Source organism: Musa acuminata, chromosome BXJ2-6 (genome assembly GCF_036884655.1).
Source record: "Musa acuminata AAA Group cultivar baxijiao chromosome BXJ2-6, Cavendish_Baxijiao_AAA, whole genome shotgun sequence".
Lineage (NCBI taxonomy): Eukaryota > Viridiplantae > Streptophyta > Magnoliopsida > Zingiberales > Musaceae > Musa > Musa acuminata.
The window spans coordinates 34,310,864-34,335,976 of record NC_088343.1 but is presented as its reverse complement, the minus strand read 5'-3'; the positions used below and the strand labels follow the sequence as shown (position 1 = coordinate 34,335,976).

Genomic DNA, 25,113 nt, shown 5'->3' with positions numbered 1-25,113 from the left:
AATGTATAAACAAACTAAAAAACACGGACATACATGCAGATTTAATTAGGTTTCTCCTCCCCACCCCTTTGCACCGATGCCTCTTCCTCCACTATCTCCTCCTTCATATTGGCATCTTCTATTGCTGGGCCTCCTTTTGTACGTGGGATTATAACACATGCAGATTTGTTTATATCAAGGTATGCAATACCGTACCATACCAGTGTTTCGAGGTTGGCTCGGTATGGTACAGTACCAGCATATCGAGCGGTACACTAGGGTGTACCGAACAGTACACCAGGGTGTACCGAATGGTACATCAGGGCATACCGAACGGTACACCAGGGTTTACCGAGCGATTTCCTCTTACTATAGCACTGTAGCACTGCTACAGTGTATTACTGTAGTACTGTAGCACGATCCGTTCGGTAGCGCGCGGCCCGCATATCGGTATGCCATCGGACCGGTACGTACTAACTGTATTGGGCGGTACCATTCGAAATTGCATACCATGGTTTTTATGATGTTAAAATAGGAATCTATAAATGGAAGTGTCAGAAGCCTTGATTGCCCTTCCATTCAATCTTTTTTTCTTGGGAATTATCTAGTTGGAAAAGTGTGAGGTCTTCTTCGCCTTCTCCTCTAATCCATCCTTTTTTGGCTAAAGCATTTGTTTGGTAATCTAGTACTTATGGACATTGTCAAAACTCAAAAGCGTGATGAGTGTTCGATGTGCTATGATTTGAGTAAAACCATAATCACTTGTTGCATTTCTTTTAATCATTAAGGCAGGATGCCCTGTAATGAAATGATGTAAATTTCTACATCTAGCATTCCTGTGCTTGTAGCATCTATTCTTGGTGTTATATTAAAATTTTCAAATTAATTGCATGTATAAATTGTAACCAAGATTCATATATCTTGGTCTTGCTAGCTCATGTGTGGTAATGTGTAGAACATAGATGCCAAAGGGACTATGTGATCCTAGGTGATCCACCTTTCATATTGAAGAATAAAATCATAAATAATTCAACAATATTAAAAATATATTACATGTTGCATAATTAATATAGACTCGGAAAAGTTAAGAATATGCTAGTATATATATCTCAAACCAAGAAATGTAATGTATTATGCATACAAATATATTTTCATAGCATGCATGAATATTTGTGTTTATACATATTAATGTATGATTGTATATATTCACTCGGTGTTCCAAGCAAGATAGTTAGATGTCCTTAGTCCAACCCGGCATAGTTTATGACCTTAAGGCTTGTATACAGTCCTAGTGATCGCCTGTGGCAACACTGGTATAGAATGTTGCAATCAAGGATTTTAATTTCGAATGATACCGTCCATACCGGACGGTACATATTGGTCCGACAGCAGACTGGTATGCCGACCGCTTGCTACCGGGCAGTACCATCGATTGGAGCCGTTTCCGCCTCGTTACCGTCCGAAATCTGTTGGTAATGGTCGATTTCGACTATCGTTGCCAACTACCGGACAGTATTAGCCGATGAAGAAGGAAGAAGAGGGAGAAGAAAAGGGAGAACCTGAAGATCCAACGTCGCTCTCCCTCGATGATCCCGACCCATCGTTGCCCTGCCTTGTCGAATGTCGTAGATGAGATGTCGCCTCCTCGTTTGAGGCGACGTCGCAGGGAGAAGAAGCCGAGGCTTCACGGGGAGAAGAAATGAGGCGACGTCGCCTCGATGACATCGCCCTTTTTTTAAAATTTTTTTATTATATATACACACACACACACACACACCGAGTGGTACGTCAAAGCGTACCGTTTGGTATGCTCGTACCATACCGAGCTGAGCTCGATACTTCGTTATGGTATGAAATTGTGAACCTTGGTTGCAATATCCTGTTTTAGGATGTATTAACATAGGTTGATATCGGGTCATGAATAAAACAGTATATTATCCCCTATGGTTTGGCCTTGTTGATAATCTTTGTGATATATTTGTACATTTTTGTAAAGGGTAAATCTATTTATTAATAAAAGTTCAGAGTAAATTATGGCCATCATTTCAGGGAAAATCTTTGTTTCATTAAAACAAGGTAAAACCACAAACGAACAGTCACAATGAGCAAAAAATAAACTACATAGCCTATTCTGAACCATAGATATCCCTTTGACTCAAAATCCTGACCAGAAGAAAAGACAAAAAATTCCATACTTAAAACAAGGTCCTGTCTTTACTTTTCTCTCATTATGAGTGTATAAGATGTCAATCTTAGATGGTCATTTCAATAATATTAAGTAAATATTGCCACATATGTGTTGTATATTCTATTTAGACATCTAAAGATTCTTTCTGCTTTAATACATGTAGTTTGCGATAAGCATACAAATGGCATCAAGTGCCATTTTTCTGTAAAAGGGGATGCACTTTTTGCATGGAGATTTATGAAACAAAGTAGATGACATATGGAAACGGTTTATGTGAAGAAGAATATTAATGTAGTTACTGGGAACTATGGGACAGGATGGTGAAGTGTGCAGCTTTAGAGTTTTGAATGACCTTGAACCCTATTTACATGAGAGATAAGCCTTTTTCTGGTCTCAATTGTGAAATTATTGATGGAGTAACATGTCATTGGTATCATATTGTAAGTAACAATATGATACATATTTTGTGATTGATGGTGTGTTCCCCTGCCATGCCAAAATATATCTGGTTTTGCCCAATTTTAATTTGAAAGGGATAATAAATCAATATATTATTTCTATCTACATTTATATGAATGAAATTAAATTTGAACTTGCCTTGTACCTCTGGTTTGCCTTTTGTAAACATAGCACAGTTCAGTGTGGAGTGGCACAGCTTGGTTCTCTATGGTCATTCAACAGTAGTTGGACTTATTCATATGCTAGGAGATAGTTCTGGGGCCAAGACAATTTGCAGCTTATTAATTACATACCTTTTGATTAAGAGTTCACCTGTTAATGCTGTCTATTAAGATTTTGTTTGGAATTGATTAACATCGCTTGTACCTTAAAAGTTACAACACTTACAAACATTAAATTTTTGCAATAACTAGAGTATCTTTCTGGAACATTTGGTGCCCATTATTCCAAAAAATTAATTTGGCAGACTTATTATTTCAAGTAGTCATATCCTAATTCTAATTTTCTTTTCTTCCCTTAGTTTCTGAAAAACATGCCTTGACTGTAATACATGTTGCAGGTACCACGTCACAAACTTTTTCGCTCCCAGCAGTCGTTTTGGAACCCCAGATGAGCTCAAGTCCTTGATTGACAGAGCTCATGAGCTTGGTCTTCTTGTTCTCATGGATATTGTTCACAGGTGACCTGTAAAATTTTCTACGGAAGATATTAATATTATTAGATGGCTACTTGTTGTTTGGTACCTTCCAATATGTTCTTTTTTTGGTTATGACTTGCACTTGTGCATCACATTTTGATCTCAGTTTTCTATGTTGTTGTGCTTCTGCATTTGTTTTCTTAACTTCCTTAAGGGTTTTACTTTTCTTTATGCTATTGGACTTCTAGAGGCTCAAGATATCCAAAGGCATCTATTTTTATTAATTAACTTAAATTTATTTTTCATATCAGGGTTTTCAATTTTGATGTGTATCGTCAGGTACGGGCGATACATATCGGTCCGAGAGGATATCTGTATGCTTACACCCTCTACCGAGCAGTACCAATGTTTTGATCGATATCGAGGCGTATCGATTGGTATCACCCCAAATTTCGATTGTTACCGAGTCATACCGGTTAATATGCCTTGGCATGGTAGATGAATGTATTTTTAAGGTTTTAGGATGTACCGTCGGTACGCCCTAACGTACTAATGGTATATACGGTATGTACTGTACCGAGTAGATCTCGGTACACCGGTATAGATCGGTATTCAAAACCCTATTTCATATATCATTAAAGTGGTACAACAATGATGGTGATAAAGGTTAAATGTGCCTATGAGATAGTTGAGGCAAAGGTTAAATGTACAAGTAAATGGAAGGATGTTAAACTCCACATGGAATTTTAGGATTAAAGACATTTCAAAATTCCTTATCCGGCAACTTGTATACTTAGTGATGCAAGTATTTGATTCCACAAGAAGCTTGATATGTAGTATGACTTGCAGGCTCCTGCTTAGTAAAAACATGAATATATATTGTGTGCAAATCCCAATATTACAGAGTTCATTGCATTAAATAGGCTAATTTTTACAATAGATGCTCTCCAAAAGCAAGTGGCTCTCCATTTTCTTCAATTTTTATTATAGATCCAAGTCGTAGTTATTTTCTTCGGTTGCAATGACATACTATATGCTGTTAGCACCAGTGATAGTTTTTAGAGTGTTGGTTTTAGTGCTAGGCCATTGGTTATTTTGTTTTATTTAGGCCCTATTTCTATTAGAGGATTCAATTAATTTTAAAAGAAAAGAAAAGAGGAAGTTGGAGTAGTTATAATTTTAGGCAATATTATTATGTTATTTTAACCCTAATTATGACAGTGATGACTTGTAACATTTCGAAAATAGCATAATCAGTGAAATACATAGATTGCTATTTTGTATCATGGTCATCTAATTTATCTTTGGAATTTGAGTTTGACATAGCCTTTTCTTTGAGAAGAACCCGGTGTTTTCAACAGATTTTATCTAAATCATAAAATTGTATACAGTTGTACAAGAAGAGCCATTTGACTGCAATAAGATGTTGCAGTTCCAAATGTTTGCATAAGCACCCTTAACAGGTCTGTCCCTTTTTGGCTTGGTTTAGCTTGAAGTTCAATCCATGATTGCAGGTTTTCTCATGAATAAGCAGCTTTTTTGCAGGCATTTCTTGATGGTGATTTTGATTTGACGGTTGCAAGTCTATGTATTTGTTCACTTAAATCAGAATATTTTAGAATCTCCATTATGCTACACTGGAGATGATGTACTTACCATCCTAGTAAACTAGATTCTCAATTAGTGAATTATAGAAATTTGTAGGTCATTCTGTTCAACTGGAATCATTTTCATATATCACCAAAAAGTTGACGAAGATCATTTGGGAGGTTTGGGGAAGGGGGAAAGAAAAAGTGATTTTTCCTGGTGCTTGAACTTATATGTTTGCTATGGCATACTTGAGTAGACATAACCATGCATGGCATGCTCGTATAACTATTTTATCCATCTAAAAGAACTATCTGATACTTGGGCAAAAGGTGAACCTAGTGTATCTCTAACATGCTCTATATCAAATGTATCTCTAACCATGCATGGCATGTATTTGCAAGTTTTATGTACTTATATTTATAATATTCATGTATATGCCACCGTCAAATTTATGGCATAACATTTTTTTATTGTCCTTGTTATGCATTCATCTTAAGAAACAAACATTCCTTTTAACTTGTTTCATTTTATATCCAGTCATGCGTCAAACAATGTGCTTGATGGACTGAATCAGTTTGATGGTACTGATTCACATTATTTCCATTCTGGCTCACGTGGTCATCATTGGATGTGGGATTCCCGCCTTTTTAACTATGGAAGTTGGGAAGTATGGAACAAACATCTCAATTTTCGACACTTATTTTGCTTCTTTAAATTGATTACTTTAATATTCTTGCTTCCTTTATTTAGGTTGTAAGATTTCTATTATCCAATGCGAGATGGTGGCTGGAGGAGTACAAGTTTGATGGGTTTAGATTTGATGGTGTGACCTCAATGATGTACACTCATCATGGACTTGCGGTTAGATGATTTTTAATGAATTATGGTTTTCTTGAGCTTTTAACTGAATACGATGCTGATTAATTTTCTTCAATTTGTTGTAATACTGCAACATCTGAAGTAGTGCTAATGATTAAAATTAGAGCATTTTAACATATGTCCATGCTGCAGAATTCTGAGATTATTGTTTTACAACTTAGTAAATGTCACAGTGACTTAAAAACTAAATTGTTTATCTATATCCATCTGATACAGGAAATCATTACCTAGGAATTCTCTGTAAAAGAATTCACATTAATTGCTAAAATTCTTCTTTTGTGTTGTTGCTTTTTTATTCCCTGTTTATTTCAGGTAGGTTTTACTGGGAGTTACAATGAATACTTTGGATATGCTACTGATATGGATGCAATGGTTTACTTGATGCTGGTAAATGACATGATCCATGGGCTTTATCCAGAGGCTGTTGCTATTGGTGAAGATGTAAGTGGAACTTTGAAGATCCTCGAAACATGTTTTGTTTTTTAATATTAGAAGTCATTGGAAGTGCAAGATGATTGATCTTTTGCCAGTGAATTTTCATAATATCTCTTTGGTTTAAGATATATATTGAAGAAGATCGATTTAGTTTTAGAAATCTGGCATAAACATTGTAGGCACTTCTATTCTTTTACTTTTTTATGTTGATTGGGCTATTATGTGGATGTCCTTAATCATATGTTTTTTGTTTCAGATGATTCAGACATTGTTATTCACGGTTTCTCATCCACATGTTTTACTTATATTAACATCTCATAATGATTGCATAACAAATCGTTTACTTGAATAGGTTAGTGGAATGCCAACTTTCTGCATCCCTGTACAAGATGGTGGTGTCGGTTTTGACTATCGCCTTCATATGGCTATTCCAGATAAATGGATTGAGATTATGAAGTAAGTAATTGGAAATTCATATATAAAATCCTTCTGTTGTTGAGAATTTCAGGTTCATGTGTTTACTCTTTGTTGACTATGAGAGATTCATTTCTATGCTTTTATTATGTCCATAATTACCCTATGCTGCTCATTAGTAAGTTGATAGTGGATTGTTAATAGTAGCTTCCTATGCTGTCCAACCAAAAAATTGATTTATAAAACTGCATAAAAGATCAGATGGCACATTTTACTGTGTTGTCACTATGAAGAATATATTATTATACCTGAATTTTGAACTAAAAATTAGCCATGGTCCACTGACTACGATACACATTCAAACAGTATGATTTCTCTTGATGAAAGGCATAACACTTATTTGTCTGGTTCAGGTGGACATATTGCATTTTTTTTAGTGTTATGATTAAATATCTTGCACTTAGGCACCTTCTAGTACATTTTATAAACAAATTTGAGTGATGAGATTGACTAATTAATGTTGATGCACAACAGAATGCAAGAATAATTTATTCCATGCTATTATGTTTGTTGTTGGTTTAATTTTACTGTTCTTAGATTTACTATACTTGCACCACCTAGTGACAAATCTCTAATTTCAATCATACTAATATGCTATTTTAAGAAGTTTAGTGGTTCAATAAGCTCCCACGGTCAAATGTCCTATATCATTTTCACTGTTTCTTGTCATGGCCTTTAGCATACAACTTCATATAGATACATCTTTCCTCATACTTGAACTGACAAATTTCAGCCTCCATGACAGACTTATTTTCTTGTGATTAAGTTATTAATAAGCTTAAATTATGTGTTTGAAGACTGAAAGTGAGTTCTTTAATGATTTATTCAGGTTAAAGGATGAAGACTGGAAGATGGGTGATATTGTTCACACTCTCACTAACAGGAGGTGGTTAGAGAAATGTGTGGCTTATGCTGAAAGCCATGACCAAGCTCTTGTTGGTGATAAGACGATTGCATTCTGGTTAATGGACAAGGTTACTATAAAATCACCTCCATCAATATTCCATCCTTTCTGTAATGGAATTTGTATACTGACTTAGCAAGGATTTCTTTTTCTGGCATGTTTTTTCCTATAACTGAAGTTGCATTTAGAAACAAGTGAACATTCACCACTTCAAAAATTTACTTACATGAATGGTCAAACCAAGAAATTCAATACCAGGTACTGAACCCTTACTGGTCCAGGCTCAGACCAATACAGGTCCAAGCCATACCAGCATGCCAACAAACCAAATTCCAACAAAAAGACTGAAAATCAGCCAGAAATTTAAAAATCCTAATTCAGGGTTCTTTTTCACTCCTTGTCTTTGCATATACAATCAAATCAAACAATGATAAAGTGAATCGAAAGCAGAATTTAAAGAAATGAGTTATCAGTATCTTTTCTCTAAGGTCCCATCAAAGTCAAATCTGTGACATATTTTCCTTTCATTCCTTCATCTAGCCTTCCAAAACTTGAAACCTTGTTTACTTTACAGTCAATTTAAATGCTTCCTCATCTCTCAATTAAAGAGAAAAGAGTGTAGATGTCTAATCATGTGTCCATCAAGCTCTCTATATAATTAGCATCATGGATCTTGTCGGACACATCAACCAACTTGGAAAACTACCCTTCTGTTGTAATAAACAAGAAAGTTGATGATGGTCTTACTTGTTTGTACATCAATATAACATCATAGAGGTCTCATTACTTCTTAAATGATTTAATCCAATCTCTTATCTCTTAGACCTCATCTAGATACGTGTCATCTATCTTCCTACAGTTAAGAGGTTGTATGTGGAGACCTGCCTTCTTAATGGATGATATTATGCTCCGATGGTAAGGACCTTGGGTTGTATAGGTCGAGATCCTATGAGAGTTGAACACCTTACAATAGCTTTTCCAATGTTCTCCTTCGTGTAGGGATTATGAGTCCATTGTTTGTTTTGCTATCTAGGTAAGCAGTAGGATTCAACTCAATGACATCAGGAGCTACCCTCCTAGCAAGTCCTATAATAAATCCTCATAGTTCAGATTGTCTCATGCACCCTATCCTGTCCAACTGAGGAGGGATAGTCGGCTACCCAATGTTAGGACTCCTACCCAATCCCTATGCACTAGTAGAAGTGGTGGTTCTCTGTCAATAATCCACTGAACTAGCTCAACACATTGCCACTACTGTTGCTACTGTCATACTCATACTGTGAGTTGACAAGCCGATGTCTCGTTGCTTTGTCGTGTATAGTTGACCCGGGCTCTGAGGCCCAGGTCAACACCATTGTGATGATCCTCGTATTGGAAACCTGCTACTTTTATGACATGCATCTCAGATTTTTTGTTTGTTTTCTCTAGCAGTCATTGGAATATCTACCAATCAAATGCTGCTTCAGATAGGTTATTCCTCTGTTCCTACCAATATAGTCACAATGGATGCACTGTCAATAATGGTGTTGCTTCAAGCGATGGGTGTGCTGCCATGTTGGATCGGAAGTTGATTGATTTGGAGACATTTTCCAAGAAAAAAATTCAACATATGATCAGATCTGCACACTCATAATTGCACCAAATTTAGATTCACTAAGATCTAGCCTAGATTCACATGAATCTACACTCAATCCATGAAAAAATAGGTTGGATCTGATTGGATCAGAGCTAGATACTATAATCATGGCTAGATCTGACGAACAGACTAAGCCTACATTGAGTGGATCTAGTCTAGATCTGAATGGATCAAGCCATGATCCATTTCACTCAAACCGAAGATAGATTTGAATGGATGTTCCCTAGGGTTGATCTCAATTGATCCATTTGGATCAAACTCGTGATAGGTTCGAATAGATCAACACTACCTTAACTGGGATTACCCAAGGCATGGGACACACAAGAGATATTCGTCCATAGTTGGGCAGCCTCAACAGGGTGGGCTTACCGTCTTATACAAGTCGTGCCAAGTCCGGTAAGGGTTGGTACAGGCTGTAAGCCTGGTACAACCCTTAAATGGGGTGGTACAAGCTTGTACCTGATGGCACTAGCTCATACTGTGTCTATACAGTCTGATTCTCATTGATCTGCTTACCAGTTCCCTATCGGACTGGTAAATATTGCCATTACCTTATAGAGCGGTATTGAAACCATTGGTCAAACTGCCTTTGGTTACTAGTATTTGACTGTATAGACTAAGTACTTTGGTATGACAATTCTTGAGGTTTTAGTTACTTAAAACTGTAAAATATTGGAAGTGGAACAGTTGTATGAAGTGGGACCTGTCAATGTCCTGTTAACTTGCATGGTTTTACTTCTTTCCCTTAGTGTAAGCCTCATTTTTCTCCATATTTTCATGTTAGATGGCAAGACATCGCTGGTAATGGGTATTGCACATTATATTGATACCAAATAAAGAGTATCATAGCCATAAAATGGCCAACCAAATTCTTTTTTTTCGTTTGTATTTTGGAGAAATTATATGTTTCCTACACCAACATAAGTGTTATTTTCATGTGTCTTTGGAGTGAATATTGACGATAATTTATAATACTTTATAGCAAGGAGTGTTTTGGGTATTGGACCAGTGGACCCATTTCAGTGATCTGGTCGGACAGGTACATAAAAGTCGTTACTGATATACTGACACAGTACACCAGTACATAACAGTGTTTCTTAGATGAAGAAGGAGAAGAGGAAGACACGGTGGATGAGGAAGAGGAGAAGGAAGAAGAGGAGGAGGAAGGAGGAAGAGGAAGAAAATAGGAGAGGCGGTGGAGGAAGAGGAAGAAGGAAGAAGAGGAAGCAATGGATAAGAAGAAGGAAGAGGAGGACGAGATGACGAACGATAGTGACAGTGTTAGTGGCAAGAAGAGGGCTCGCAAATCGCCGTTTAAGCCGTAGGTTCTTTTTTATATTGAATTGGACTGGACCACATGAAACAAAAGCGGTCTGCATGCGGGTCTACGCCCAGACGAGTACGTACGACTCATTTCTTACTGTTTTGGATGTTACGACAGTCCTTGATTTGTAGCTTCAGTTTGTCATCAAAAGTTGATTTCATACTTATGGGTTGTTGTCTAAGCTGATTCTGGCTTTCACAGTGATGATAGAGATGGTAAAGGAAATCTGTTCATAGCTTTGGTTTCTCATATTAGCTAAACTCTTTAATGTTAAGTGTATGCCTAGCTCCCCTTCATAGTAATAATTTCAGTCTCAAACATCCTGTTACTTCTATTTTCTAATATCTGTGTATGTTGACTAAGTCTGAGTGCTGCACTGGGAGGAGCTTCATTCATTGGGCAGTCCTTAATTTTGAAAATAAAAAAAACATTGCTTATTATATGAGTCCACAACATTGTGTGATTAACCCATGAAGCATGGCTGAAGTTTAGGTGATCCATATAACTTTGGTAAAAAATTTATCAGGATATCCAATTTTATTTTTAATGTACTCATCACTTGAAACTGATCCATTGATACTCTAAATGCACTATACTATCATCGAATATAATCAAGCAATATCTTGTGCTGAAGTCAAAAGAAGATACAAAAGGATATTAACAGATTATGTAAAGTACAAAGATCATATGATATTTTCTTGCCACAGTTTTGATATCTTCATTATGCTTTTCATATTCAATTGTGCTGGTCATGGTTGATTTCATCTTTATTCTGCTTTATACTTGTCACTGCATGCATGTTTTCTTCACTATAAGTCATTAATTGATGAACAGCAGAAGAAAGTTTTGAATTTATCTTTGACGGCTAAAAATGAACTACATTGGCATTTCATTTCACAGACTATGTTGTCTGACTATCACTTATGTAGGATATGTATGATTTTATGGCACTGGATTTACCGTCAACTCCCAGGATAGATCGTGGAATAGCTCTGCACAAAATGATTAGATTAATCACAATGGGTTTAGGTGGTGAAGGATATCTAAACTTTATGGGAAATGAATTTGGGCATCCAGGTAAAATATGCTACATTGTTTGAATCATTTTATGATTTCAACTTCACTGGTATCTTATATCGATTGCTTAGAAATTTCAGGTGCACTCACTGATTGACATGGTTTTTTTTCTTCAATTTAATTTATTGTACATTGCAGAATGGATAGATTTTCCAAGAGGAGATCAACGACTTCCAAACGGGAAGGTGATTCCAGGGAACAATTACAGTTACGATAAGTGCCGTCGTAGATTTGATCTAGTAAGTTAAGAAGATGATGTTTAGTTTTTATTTCTACTCTTGGTTTTTCATTTCTTGTGATATGACACCTGAAATTGCATTAGTAATGTAAAGGTGTTAAACCATGACAGGTCATTTTGTTGGAAATCACAACATAGCTAACAATCATTTGGTACAGATTAGGCAGTCCATTATTTTTATATACTTGAAGCATAATTAGAAATACTACCATGTGTATATCAATCTATTGTTGACTACTCTCAACATCATTAATAGAAATATCAAGTCTTATTTATTTTTCACCTACTTGTATTTTATCAGGACAAACCAATTTTGTTCTGATACATTTTTTGCTTTGAGAATATTTCTCAAATATATAGTGGCCACCACTCATATTAAGCTGATGTTACCTTCATGAACTTGGCAAGAAAAAGCATGCAGGACTACACAAATCTGCTTACAATCTATAAACTGCCATGTCATTAATCTGAAGAAATTTATCAGAAGGTCCTTGTATATACTTAAAGTTGTACCGTAAATGTAAGTTCATGGATGCTTCTGAAGGTTTCTCCATATGTTAGGACGCTGACATGCCAATGTACATCAGAGGTAGGTATTTTCTGCTTATGGAAGATAATTCTATTTCCTGTTCTGAATTTACTTTGAGCATTAGCTGCATCTTGATAGGTTGTCTAGACTCCACAGGTATATTAGATTTACCCAAATTCACTTTTATTTACTAACATTTTCATTTAGGTTCTACAAATATGATTTTTATTGGGATGCAATGCTAATATAATATCTTCATAAGCTGCTTATCATCACACTTAACATCCATTGCTTTTTAACAGGGAGACGCAGAGTATCTCAGGTATCGGGGAATGCAAGAATTTGATCAAGCAATGCAACATCTCGAGGAGGAATATGGTGTATGCACTAATCTATTCTCGGAAGCTTTACAGTTTTTATCAAAACTGATTAAATGGTCCAGGAGGAACCATTTTGTGAATTATGGACTAGCTTGTTCCTCACCATATTTTTATATCATTCAGAAATTGGTAAAAGAAATTACAGGATGTGATTTGTCAGACATATTTCAAATTAGTCTGTTTTATGCTTTTCCATTTCAGGTCTCACTATGATTTTATTAAACAACTTCTTGTATATTTTCATGGATGCATGGATATTCTAATTTCAAATTAGTGATGCTTCAAAATGCCATGATTGCAGGGAAAAAGAATATTCTGCAAGGACATTAAGACAAACATATCTACTAGTGTTTTTGTGGCTCCCTGATCTTAAGTTCAACGGTGCTATGTAGTTGAACAACAAATTTGTAACTGATCAATTAAATGGCACACAAAGAAACAATATCTTTTTGATAATTCGACAAACTTCAATTTGAACAATTTAACATGTAAATGGCAGAAGCATTGTCTACATCTGCATCGAAAAGTAATTGATTGTTTGGTCAATGAGAAGTTAGATCCCTTATTCCTTTTTATTTCTAAGATACTAATTCTTCGATGAAGATTTTTTGACATTCTGTTTCCAGATTATCACCAGAAAATCATTGCATGACACCTTTTTCTTCATTGCAAGGTCATTTTTATTATCTGAATAATGTCTAACTCTAAAGTGAATATTATTGCAGTTCATGACATCAGACCACCAATATATTTCACGGAAAGATGAACGGGATAAGATTATTGTTTTTGAACGAGGTGACATGGTATTTGTTTTCAATTTTCATTGGACTAACAGCTATTTCGACTACCGGGTTGGTTGCTTAAAGCCTGGAAAATACAAGGTACACCTTTCAAGATGGCTTTCTAGTTGTCTATGCTAACATTTCTGTCTGTTATCTAGACTTAAATTACTTATTAAATAAGGTTTTGTTCAGCTTCAAATTCAACTTATTTGAAGCTACTCTGTGTTGTCATAATTAGTGAAATTTGACATTCATGGCTTCATCTTTGGAAAAGCTCTCACTGCATGCAGGGGTATGCCTACATATGGGGACACATATTCCGTGGCCCTACATTGATAGCAGCTGTTTCAATTGGACCATTCTCATATTTTATTTGTGGTTGGAGGCTGATTAGTAGCTTAACTATAGTATATAACAAATTATGTACTGCTTTGGATGGCCAAGTGTTTATTCATTTACATCTGCACTAATTTCTGAGGTTTATTGAAGTGTCTCTGGGATGTAAATGTCTTTTGTAGTGAGAATTTTGGATTTTTTGTCTCAGTAGGCTATCAAGACTTTTTGTGCATAAACAACCTTTAAGGATATGTACGTTGTGGTGTCAATGGAGCCTAGTTAACTGATTACCTAGTGCGGAACTTGCCTGGGTTCTTTGCCAATGGAACCCTAAAATAATTAAGCTTATCAATGGATCCTGAATTACATCAGGAAGTTCATTAATTTTACTCTTGCATTTGACTAGTTTCTAGTCTGGAATATGACAAGTAAAACAACAATTTTTAAATTAAAATTATATCAATGTGATTGTTGCTTATGGTCGGTTCATGTATAGTATCTCTGGGATGACCTTCAATCTTTCTAATTAATTGTGTATTGATTATAAGTTAAGAATCCACTTTAGAATATGTTATCTGATAATTATCGTGTGTGGATTTAAGTATGGATATAGTAGCGCTTATCAAATTCGTTTTGATCCATACAGCAGTTGTTGGATTCAGATCCAAATTGCCAAGTGGACCCTTAGTCTGAAAATAAAAGCCCTATAAGATGATATATAGATTTCACTTTTGATGAGGAATATGCAACAATGGAAATCATCCCGAACATGATCATACTGAGGCATAGAAATCCATGTTCTTTTACCCGTTAATTTGGACGATGAACATTTCTCTAGTTTTACCATTATATTATGTTTTCCATTAAAAAATTGTCACAATCTGTTAACTTCGTTAGATCAAGTGAACAGTAGTTATTAGTTATTAGTCTTAGCGCACTTTTAATGTGGGACTAAATTGGGTGATACATGGGAAATACGAATTCATTGAAATAACCTAAATATGCTGAGAGTGATGGAAACAAGTACTTTGCTCGGTTAGTAAACTGAAATATGCTCTGGATGCTGCTTGACACATTTCCAAGAACAAGATGGTGATAAGGACAAGTTGTGACTTGATAAGGAGACATACATTTAAACAAGTTGTTCTGGTCGAATATGTCTAAAAGATGGAAGCAACAAAAGATTGTCCAGATAGTTGACCAGGTAACATGATAAGATTGTCACCCAAAAAGACCTTTCAAGTTTCGAAGTTTTGGTTAGTTACTGAGCCTTAAACATCTTAATGATGAACTTCAGTCAATGGAATATTCAGACCTAACAAAGCAGACTAGTGGCATCATTGTCGACACAGTTTTGGAGCTCATCCACATGCTGAAAGAATCATTCCTGATCCAGTTTTTTACTTATAATTTAGGGAATTAGTATCATTCAGTCATCTATCTCACTACTAGTGTTGACATCCTTAATTGTATTACTGATGCTTCTCAGATGTTTCTGATTTTTATTTGAGTCTCAGTCTTGCACTTACCTTTTTGGCTTGGGATATAGTCTATAATGTAGTTAGGTGTCATTAACTTGACTATTGCTGAGTGGCCTGACAGAAAAATAAGTTAAAAAATAATAACCACAAATGATGGTATACCATGTAACTAAGTTTTCAACACTTGTCTTTTTCAGGCTCGTGGAACTCAAGTTTAAGCAGTTTTAGGAGAGGCCAAGTTTATGGTTTTAGTTGAAAATTTTGTTAAAAGAATAAACAAAATCAATAGTGCTTAAAGGATAAAAGCTTCCTCTTCAGCCTGAACTTGAACTTTTGTTAAGGCTTACAACTTACAGCCATTATCTTTACTTCATCATGCTAGGGAATTACCATTCTATGGAAATAATGCAAATGCAGTTGAAATAACTTAATCTCAATAGTCAATACATTGAAAATTTTAGAGCAAGTTTTGCTGATATAGTGACACTACTGTACAATGTGCTTCTAAGTTTGAAGGGAAGTGTATTAAAACAATTTGCATAGAATAGGGTTTGAGTTTGACTCAAACGATAGTAAGAATAAATTCCACAATTTTTAATATTTCTAATTCATGCATGCTGGATGATTAATCAGAAAATAGAATGTGGTTAGGTCAAGACTCCACAATAAAAGTTAACCAAGGCGTAAAATAATATGCTGTAGTTTCGATTTCACTACTTTCTGAGTTCTGCTGCAGTTGCTGTTGCATAACAATAGGCCAGCATTTAGAATCTGGCTCTAATGTTCTCAACAAAGATGGTGTATCTAGCTTTTAGTTTATTCACTTGTACCTTTTGGTTCATCTAAATTGATTGCTTGTTGTGAAGACAAATATGATTAAACTGCACCATTTTCCTCTTTAATTGATTAAAAGTTAAGCCTCTCCTTACCAATACCAGTATAATTGGCTACCATGTAGTGTGCTGGTAACCCTCCAGCTGGCATGATGCAGCATTAGACCTATGTCGACTGGCACAAGCCTCATTCCTGGCAAAAGTTATGTTGAAACAACCACTGGACCTTAGCAGCAATGAGTTCTGTGCTGGCATGGTTCGATAAAATTATGGGCTAACCTTGGCAATTTGAACTGCCAACCATATGGGTATATATTTTTGTAGAAGTAAAAATGAGAAAGCTTTTTGTGCCATGTTATGAACTTTCTCTTTAAACTTGGTCTGCTGGTCTTACAAATATTCTACATGATTGTTCATCATGGTTGCATTTGTATGGCATAAGCCATCTATGAAAGCTTCTACCGTTCACCCTGTTCCTAAAGTTAGATCGACTCATTACTTAGAGTGGTGCAAGTACTGATGTACTGATTCTTTTTCAGGTGGTTTTGGATTCTGATGATAAACTGTTTGGGGGATTCAATCGAATTGATCATACCGCAGAGTACTTCAGCACTGTAAGACTTTGCTTATGACCTGTTTGGGTGAATTCTAATGTCTCAGATATGACCTTCGGTATCACTGGTTATCATGCAGGATGGTTTGTATGACAACAGGCCTTTCTCTTTCTCAGTGTATGCACCAAGTAGAACCGCAGTTGTTTATGCTCTTTCTGAGGACTGATGACGATTGTTAAAGTCACGAAAATGCTCAATAGATGGCAAATGAGAGGCTGGTTGGTTTCATCGGTCTCAAAATCCAAGCTGCTGAAATGAAAAATAAAAAATGCAATTGCAGCTAATGCTTTTGATCATTTTCTGCCTGCATTGGAAGCTCTAATCACATGCTAATTCTGATTATCAAGTAGCCACCATTTCGGATAGATAATTTAAAACTTCAACGGTAGGGCTGGCCGAGATCCTTCTCTCAGCATCGGTATGCTCTATTGCTTTGTGACTCTGTCAGCTTAAAATAAGTAGTTGCGGATGCCTTGGCATTATGTATATGCCATCCTTGTGTTCTGTTTTGTTTGCCGTCTGCTATGATTCCGTTGTCTGCTAGATTGCAGTTTCACTTTTGGTTTCAACATGTACAAAGCTCAAGTAGGCGGTTCAATAAGCTACAATAAATTATTTGCTCTCCAAGATTGAATGCATGGTTGACTCTCAATTAGTTTTAATCTCTTGTTCCTATCAGCTCTCTGTTCATGTGCTCGAATTGTGTTAGCCAGATTAACTGTCAATATTCACAACCTGCTGCTACTGCATCTGTTTAATCAACCGAACTACTTTTATCTCAAAAGTATGTTCTTTAGAATGGGAACTTTTCCCAGTTGTGGTCGTAGAAGCAGCTTATCGAGTTATTACCCTGTAAATATTCTTTTTCCCTCAAATCCCAACTCGGTTTTTTGCAGCTACAATTTCCCAACGACGGCTGCTGTTCCATCCTAGTCAACTCGACCACATTAGCCACAACTCTAAGATCTCTCTCTCTCTCTCTCTCTCTCTTAGATTTAAAATGTAAAAGGGGTTGTGACATTGGCATTGTTAGAAATAATACGATGCACAGACCAAAATTCTAATCGCTCCACTTTCTTACACGTGCATCTGATGGACATGAAACGGCTACTACTAGTACAAGAAAACCTAGTGCATCAAAATATATTTCATGAACCATATCTCGAAGGACATTTAAATGATCATTCATGATGGTTCCAAGGGGGTTGCAATGAGGTGCAAACCACTTGAAGCTTTCATTATAATCGCCAAATATGATACTAATACTCTTTTTTTTTTTTTTGTTCTATGATGATTTATGGATATTTTATATTGAACCTGACATGTTATCAATTTGAATATATTGTTTATTGAAGTTTCTCCAAACCACCTAAAAGTTTTACTATATGACTCAAATGTGATATTAATACTTTTTTTAAAATTTTAGGATGATTTTATGGGTATTATTTATCGAGTGTCCTTTATTTTTCTCGAGGATGATGACATAAATATCTCTAAACCACTTGAAACATTCACCATTTGAGCCAAATATGACACTAATATTCTTTTCAATATTTTTTCGATTTTAGAATACATTTTATGTCAAATTTATTGTATTTTTAGGTTGAATGTATAGTTGAGTGTATTTCAACTTATCTTCATCTGTAATGACAGAAACTCTCTGTAAACAAAGGTAAAATTTTGACTAAAATAGTCAAGTATAATACCAATATTTATTTCATATGTTTTACATTTTAGGATGATTTTATGGGTATTTTATGTCAAATTTGTTACTTTTTCAAGTTAAAATGTATGGTCAAGCATATTCCATTTTATTTTCGTGTGTAACTTTTAGCATATGAGAGTCAAATATGATGTTAATGTTACATCCAATATTTTTGTTTATATTTTTGGATCATTTTAATGGATATTTTATGTTGATTTTTGTATATTTTCTGATTGAATCTATAGAAGTCCGAGATTACATTCTTGCACTCGATAAGAGTTTGTGAAAATAGTATGCTTTTGAATCCATTGTTCTCATCTGAAAGATGAACTTTTTGAAGACTTTCGATTCAAGATCTAAGAACTAAGGAAAAAACAAATCCAACAACTATGCCTTCAAATCTTAAAAATCAAGATTGACATTTTTGACACACTGCCTTTACTCCATTTTGGGCTTCTTGATGGTGGATTGAGGATTTCAGTGATCGACAATGATGGCTAATGGCTAAGAGGAGGAGAAAGAAGAACAAATTATAGTTTTGGAATATGAATTTTTTTTAATGAGATTATAAATAGTAAAGAGGGGATAATAATTTTTTTAAAAAAATAAATCATATATAGGAAATTAAAATCATATACGACAAATTCTTAAAAGTTAGTTAGAATTTTTTTTAGGGAAGTCTGATGAGACGAATAACTTCATTTTGGTCATCAAATCACATACCAAAATATTTAAATAAAAATTAATATAATATACTTATCAAACTTATATAAGTCAATCATAATCATTACCCCATTTTCAATATGGGGTATTACACTATCCCTACTCAATTAGTTTGATATCCTCATTAATGCTCAATATAATTCAGATCAAACCTTAGTATAGTACATATGATGAGTTCTCTGATTTCATCCACGGATAGTCTTTTCCTACTTGAACTCTGATACCAAATGTCCAGTTAACTGGCTAATAACTCCTGTGATTCAAGGGGCTAGATAAATAGCCCATATATTACATTAGATAGCTAAACGAAAATCCTAACAATAAATAATAATAAATAATAAAAACGAAATCTCGTCACCCACGAGAGTGGCATAAACCCTACACACCGCTTCCGCTATCCTCTTGGCCGGAGTGTCATGATGGCTCCCGCGTCGCGGCTCCTCCACCTGACCTCCTCTCCCTTCATCCGCAGTTGCAAGTTCGGTGCCCGCTCCATCTCCCCTTCTCTTCTCCTCCCCTCCCCCTACTACCACCGCCGCTTCCCTTTCTCCCTCCCCCTCGCGCAACCCCCCTCCCTACGATCCCACGCCACCTGCTCCGCCGCGGCCATCGCAGCCGACGGCCCTGTTGCGAGCGTCGATGAGCCGCCCGCTTCCTCCCATCCGTGGCCCGAGTGGGACCGGTTCCTCGACAAGTTGAGGGGAAAGGGTTACTTTGTGGTGCCCACCTCCACGATTCCGGCTGGAAGCGTGGAGGGTGATGGCGCAAGCGTGTCGTCGGAGCACGATGACGCGTCCGTGGAGGTCAACCGCGTGAAGAATGCTTGCCTCAAGTTCTCTCGCGAGCGGTTCGACATCTTCAGGTCCTTTTTCTTTTCTTCAACAGTAGAATCCTTCTTTTCCCCGTTTCCCTAAACAGCTAGCTTGGATATTGATGAATAGCATAATCTTGAGTATCTACGAGTTGAATATGAATGTGATTTTGGTGTGTGATATTGTTTGTTGATTTTCTATTGTAATTTCTCGTACTTGTGCTTAATATCAAGGCCATGATTTTGTTGGTTAAAATATGAGTTATGATTTGGTCATCGATTGGGAATTGGTTCTTACTGACTTGTAGGAGAGAATTAATACTTAAGATGTTGTTCTTTCTGGTCTTTATAAATTTCCAATCAGTGAACCTAAACCTCTCAGTTGTTAGACCAATGATGTGAGAAGTGAGGAATCTATTAAAGGAATAAAGTGACAAGATGAATTGTTAATGATGATTCAATCGGTTGATATTTCCAGTTGGTATGCAATACATCGACTAGATCTTATAACACTTCTATTGATAGCAAAGAGCCTTCCATCCATATTCACTAACTGGTGCACCTCTGCCTAGCTTGATCTTGGTGCTTTTCATAATCCGTAAATAGCTTCTCAATATTTCCTTTAGTGTGCTGATCATGTATTTAACTTCCTACCGATTGATTGCATCCGTCTTCTTGACGATAATCGAGTTTGCTTTAAGTTATTTTACCAAGAACTTAATTAAATTATCGTATCTCTTGGGTTCTGCTCTCATTTGATCTCTCTGTGTGAACCTGCATTCTCCCTGTTGAGGCCACCATTACCTATTGACATTAATATTGTGAATTAAGATAAGATGTTCTGATTTTGTTGCATCATGCTCTATGAGATATCTTGAAGTTCTTGAATTCGATAACAGAGTGAAAAGACTGATTGTATACTTAGTCGACCAATGTTGGGATTCACCAGGGACACTTTAGTAGGAAATGAAGTGACAAATACACCCCATTGCCAAATAGTCTATGCCAAAAAGCCTTCTTAGACTGAGATCGGTATCTTTTTGAATTCTTGTTGAAACTTTATAGCAAGATTCGCTGTACCGCGATATACCGCCCGGTACGGATGGTACATATCAGTCTGATAGGAGATCGGTATGTGCAGTATATACTGATCTATCGGTATGCCCTATCATACCAGGGACACTTTAGTAGGAAATGAAGTGACAAATACACCCCATTGCCAAATAGTCTATGCCAAAAAGCCTTCTTAGACTAAGATCGGTATCTTTTTGAATTCTTGTTGAAACTTTATAGCAAGATTCGCTGTACCGCGATATACCGCCCGGTACGGATGATACATATCAGTCTAATAGGAGATCGGTATGTGCAGTATATACTGATCTATCGGTATGCCCTATCATACCATGTGTCGGTATGTATGTACATACTGTATCGACAGTCGGTTGGTACATCAGTGCGGACTAATAAAGCGAACCATGCTTTATAGAATAAGATCTAACAGATTAAAGGGTAGATACAGGCAGTTCTCTTTCTCATTAAACTTAATTCACATGTTTATCTACTGAACTCACACATTTTGTATCAGCATAAAGAATAGAATTCTTACTTGGATTGGAAGGTCCGAAATTAAGTATAAGAAGGCTTCTTCTGACCACTGTAACCATTATCTTTCCCACTTCCTAATAAACAACAACAGGTTTTTTTTCATATCTTGGCTGGTATGATCTTAACATACATGTGTGTTTTGTTTTCATAAACACTGATAGGATAGCTAAAGACTTATGATTTATCATCAAACTTGTTGGTCCCTTCCTCTCACTTTTGTGCACTGCAGACCATCTCTGGTGTATCCTGCATCATATGCTGTACTGGTACACGGTGTAATTTAGTCCTTTGATTGTGTAGTTGCAATAATAATATACATACAAAGTGTGATAAGAACGTGCCTAGCACCTTCTAGATAGGCACAATAAACAGGTTTCATGCCATTGTGAGGGTGTAACAATATTTGTGGGCTCTTGCAGAGAGCTTCTGCAGGCTCACAAATCCCATGCTGATTGGTCTCCTTTTGGAAGTATCATGCTCATACTTGATTGCACTTGTGCCGATAAATTTTTAAAATTGGATAAGCATATTGCATTTCCAAGGTGTGCCTTTGTGTGTTTATGGCTTTTAACTACTAAAGATCTTTTTATGCTGAACTTACAATAAGATCAAATGCAATTTCATGTTGATGTTTTTTTTTTTCTAAGTTTTGTTTGATCACTTAATGGTGCAGCTCTCTTCCCAGAGAAGATATTCAGGCTGTTGTTGAGTATGGGTGCCCTAATGTGTTCCGGAAAGCTGTCAACTCAGCAAAAAGGTTGAGAGCTTATCTGCAGCTTGATGAAGGAGATGTATGTCTATCTATCGACACAGTCACTGCAGTAATTCAGAAAATCTAATGAGGGATGAAATTTGGAAAGATATCTATTGTTGACCAACCTTTGCTGAAGTATTAATGTTTGATGATGAATGCAGAATTTAAATTATATTTAGTCAAGAAATAAGACTAGATACCAAACCATTTACTAGTCCAACTGAAGTAACATGGTTTTGATACAAATGTCATTTGAAATTCAGGTTTGCGGTGCCTGCAATCTAAGAGGAGCATGTGACAAGGCATACATAATACCAAAGGAAGATGAGGGACCCCGCACAGTGGATATAATGCGTATTTTGTTGAGCTATGCAGTAAATCTGAAGCAGCTTTCTGGGGGGGCAAATTCTGCTGTCAAAGAGCAAGTTCAAAAATCTGCTCGAAATTTACTCTCTGAGCTAATTAAGCTCAGTGATACAATCATCGATCCAACTGTACCCGGGCCTGTAATGAAGTCTCCTAGTCCAAAAGAACCATCTCAGAAGGTCAGAAGCGGTAAGGATAGCAGAGCATCTAATGTTGAAATGAAGAGAGGTGACTGGCTGTGTCCAAAGTAAGTTCGTCGTACTGAAAACTCTTACATCTTTGATGTCATATTTGATCTTAATTTAGTTTTGATTGAACTGGCCATTGAAATCCTGGTTATTTAGGTGTCTGACAGGAGTGTAGTTAGCAGATATCTGTGGTGTTCTAAGCAAGAAGTTGATTCGGGTGCATTACCTTTTTTGCTTTGTGTTGTCTATTTACCTTCATAAAAGTAACCACTGTTCGGAGTTTTGTGTTTCATCTTGTTGAGCAGACAAGGTGACCAGAACAGACAAGATTGTATGGTATTAACAAAGGATAGTGTGATAAATATTAGAGGCTTTTCCACAAAATGAAGAACCAATAAAATGTCACTATGCTATGTGTAATAAAGATTTTTTAAGATAGTGGCGATTTTCCATAGAGGAAGGCTTGTGAGAGCACGGAGGGCAGCGTTGGAATTTCAAAAGTGGGTTTGCAGTTGTAGCATATAGTTATTTCCACTAATTACTGCTACTATTCTGAAAAGAATCACTACCTGGCATAGCAAAGGGTATATTAAATAATCATGTCAACGCTGACTCAGTGAAATGAGCACTCTCATTTTAGTCAAGACCACAAAGTGAACTAACCTCTTTAATTGGACCTGGCTGGTTGACTTCTCTTACTTAACCAGGAATATTGCTTTCCAGAGTTCATGGGAAAAGATCCATATAGTTGGAACATTATGACTTCTTCTTTAGGTTGGTTGACTTCTTCGTAATTTTTTTAGGGAAAAAAAGTATTGATTGACTTATCCATAGCTCATATGCTCAACCAGACCTTGTAAATTCATGTCCAGTTTGTTTTCTGTTCCCCAGTCCTGTCATGTTTTGCCAGCTGACTCCAACAACATTAGTGAGAAAGGATATGATGACTCTTGGAACTTTTGGAGGATGTAGCCTTACATTTTTAAATGGAGGGCAAGCGTTCGTGTATTGGTTTCAAAATAGTGTAATAGGTATCGTTCATTCTGTTGCTGATAAGCATTCTGTTATTGGTACAATGTGATGTTGCAACAACAAAATGAGTTCTTTAGAATATTCCATCCGAATTTGTTAATAAGCAAATCGATCTGAAAAGTTCTGATGCATCTCTCTCATGCAGCTGCAACTTCCTCAATTTCGCTCGAAATCTTCGCTGTCTGGAGTGCAAAGAAGATGGGCCAAAGAAAGTACACTTGGGCAGTGCTGAAATGAAAGTAGGAGATTGGACTTGTCCAGAGTAATAGTCCTTTTGAAGTTTTGTTTCCCTTTCTTTTAACTGGATCAGCATTGTGACATACTGACACAATTCGACAAATTCTTATGCGGGCTGGCAGGTGTGAGTTTATGAACTTTGCTCGCAACAGGGAGTGCTTTCGTTGCCGGGGAGCGCGACCAAAGAGAGAGTTAAATCCAGGAGAGTGGGAATGCCCCTTGTGAGTCTCTTGTATCCATCCAGATGTTTACCTTTTGCCTTTCAAATTTCTCTCTTCTTATATGAGAATAACCTACCATCAATTGCTGACCCAACAGTTTTTGTTTAGATGTTATTACCTGAACTTCAGGAGAAACAGGGTGTGCAAAAAATGCAATGGTGACCGCCCTGTAGATGAAGGCAATCAGCTTGAAGACCATTCATGGAGGTCACCGAAAGATTCAAAGAAAAACAACCCCATAAAATTTGAAGATGATGATGGTGAAGTCGTCGATCATGATGACGGCACATTGCCCTATCGGGAGAAAATAAATTTTTAGTGAGCAAAAGGGAAACACCAGGTAAGAAGAGATTTACCACTGTGAGAAACCGAAGCTATCATTAGGCTGATCGATGTATGTATCATGATAGTGCCGCATCTAAATTATTGCTAGAAGTATATTATTTGGAGAACTTTCTCTCACACTACATTTATTTTGAAATTCAAATATAGGTTTGGCCAGTAGAAAGTATTTTGACCTTTTTTTTTTGTTTTCCCTCTCATTTTGGAAGCTGGAGAAGAGGAGGAAAAGGATTAGAGTAAATCCATTGCATTACCACATGACATTATCCTCGTCTCCGCTAGCAGAACGACAGACTTTAGTCGTTGGCTAAATTGTTTCTCATGCTATGCCATGCTATGTTTCACTTGGTTTCA

At 36.4% G+C, this 25,113-nt stretch overlaps 1 protein-coding gene and 1 pseudogene across 1 annotated transcript in view; both read left to right on the top strand.

Annotated features, from left to right (window-relative positions):
- The window catches only part of LOC135615335 (1,4-alpha-glucan-branching enzyme 2-2, chloroplastic/amyloplastic-like), a 43,382-nt gene extending 25,945 nt beyond the window's left edge, over positions 1-17,437 (top strand). Inside the window, exons 11-22 of the mRNA XM_065113651.1 lie at positions 3,186-3,305; positions 5,391-5,520; positions 5,604-5,714; positions 6,045-6,173; positions 6,520-6,623; positions 7,471-7,615; positions 11,435-11,582; positions 11,721-11,821; positions 12,652-12,729; positions 13,455-13,610; positions 16,701-16,775; positions 16,855-17,437. Coding sequence (XP_064969723.1) covers positions 3,186-3,305; positions 5,391-5,520; positions 5,604-5,714; positions 6,045-6,173; positions 6,520-6,623; positions 7,471-7,615; positions 11,435-11,582; positions 11,721-11,821; positions 12,652-12,729; positions 13,455-13,610; positions 16,701-16,775; positions 16,855-16,941 — 1,384 coding nt within the window. The 3' untranslated portion in view covers positions 16,942-17,437. The remainder of the gene's footprint in view (positions 1-3,185; positions 3,306-5,390; positions 5,521-5,603; positions 5,715-6,044; positions 6,174-6,519; positions 6,624-7,470; positions 7,616-11,434; positions 11,583-11,720; positions 11,822-12,651; positions 12,730-13,454; positions 13,611-16,700; positions 16,776-16,854) is intronic.
- A 2,140-nt stretch (positions 17,438-19,577) lies between these two features.
- Positions 19,578-24,925, top strand: LOC135615334 (zinc finger protein VAR3, chloroplastic-like; annotated as a pseudogene).
- Positions 24,926-25,113: the final 188 nt, after the last annotated feature.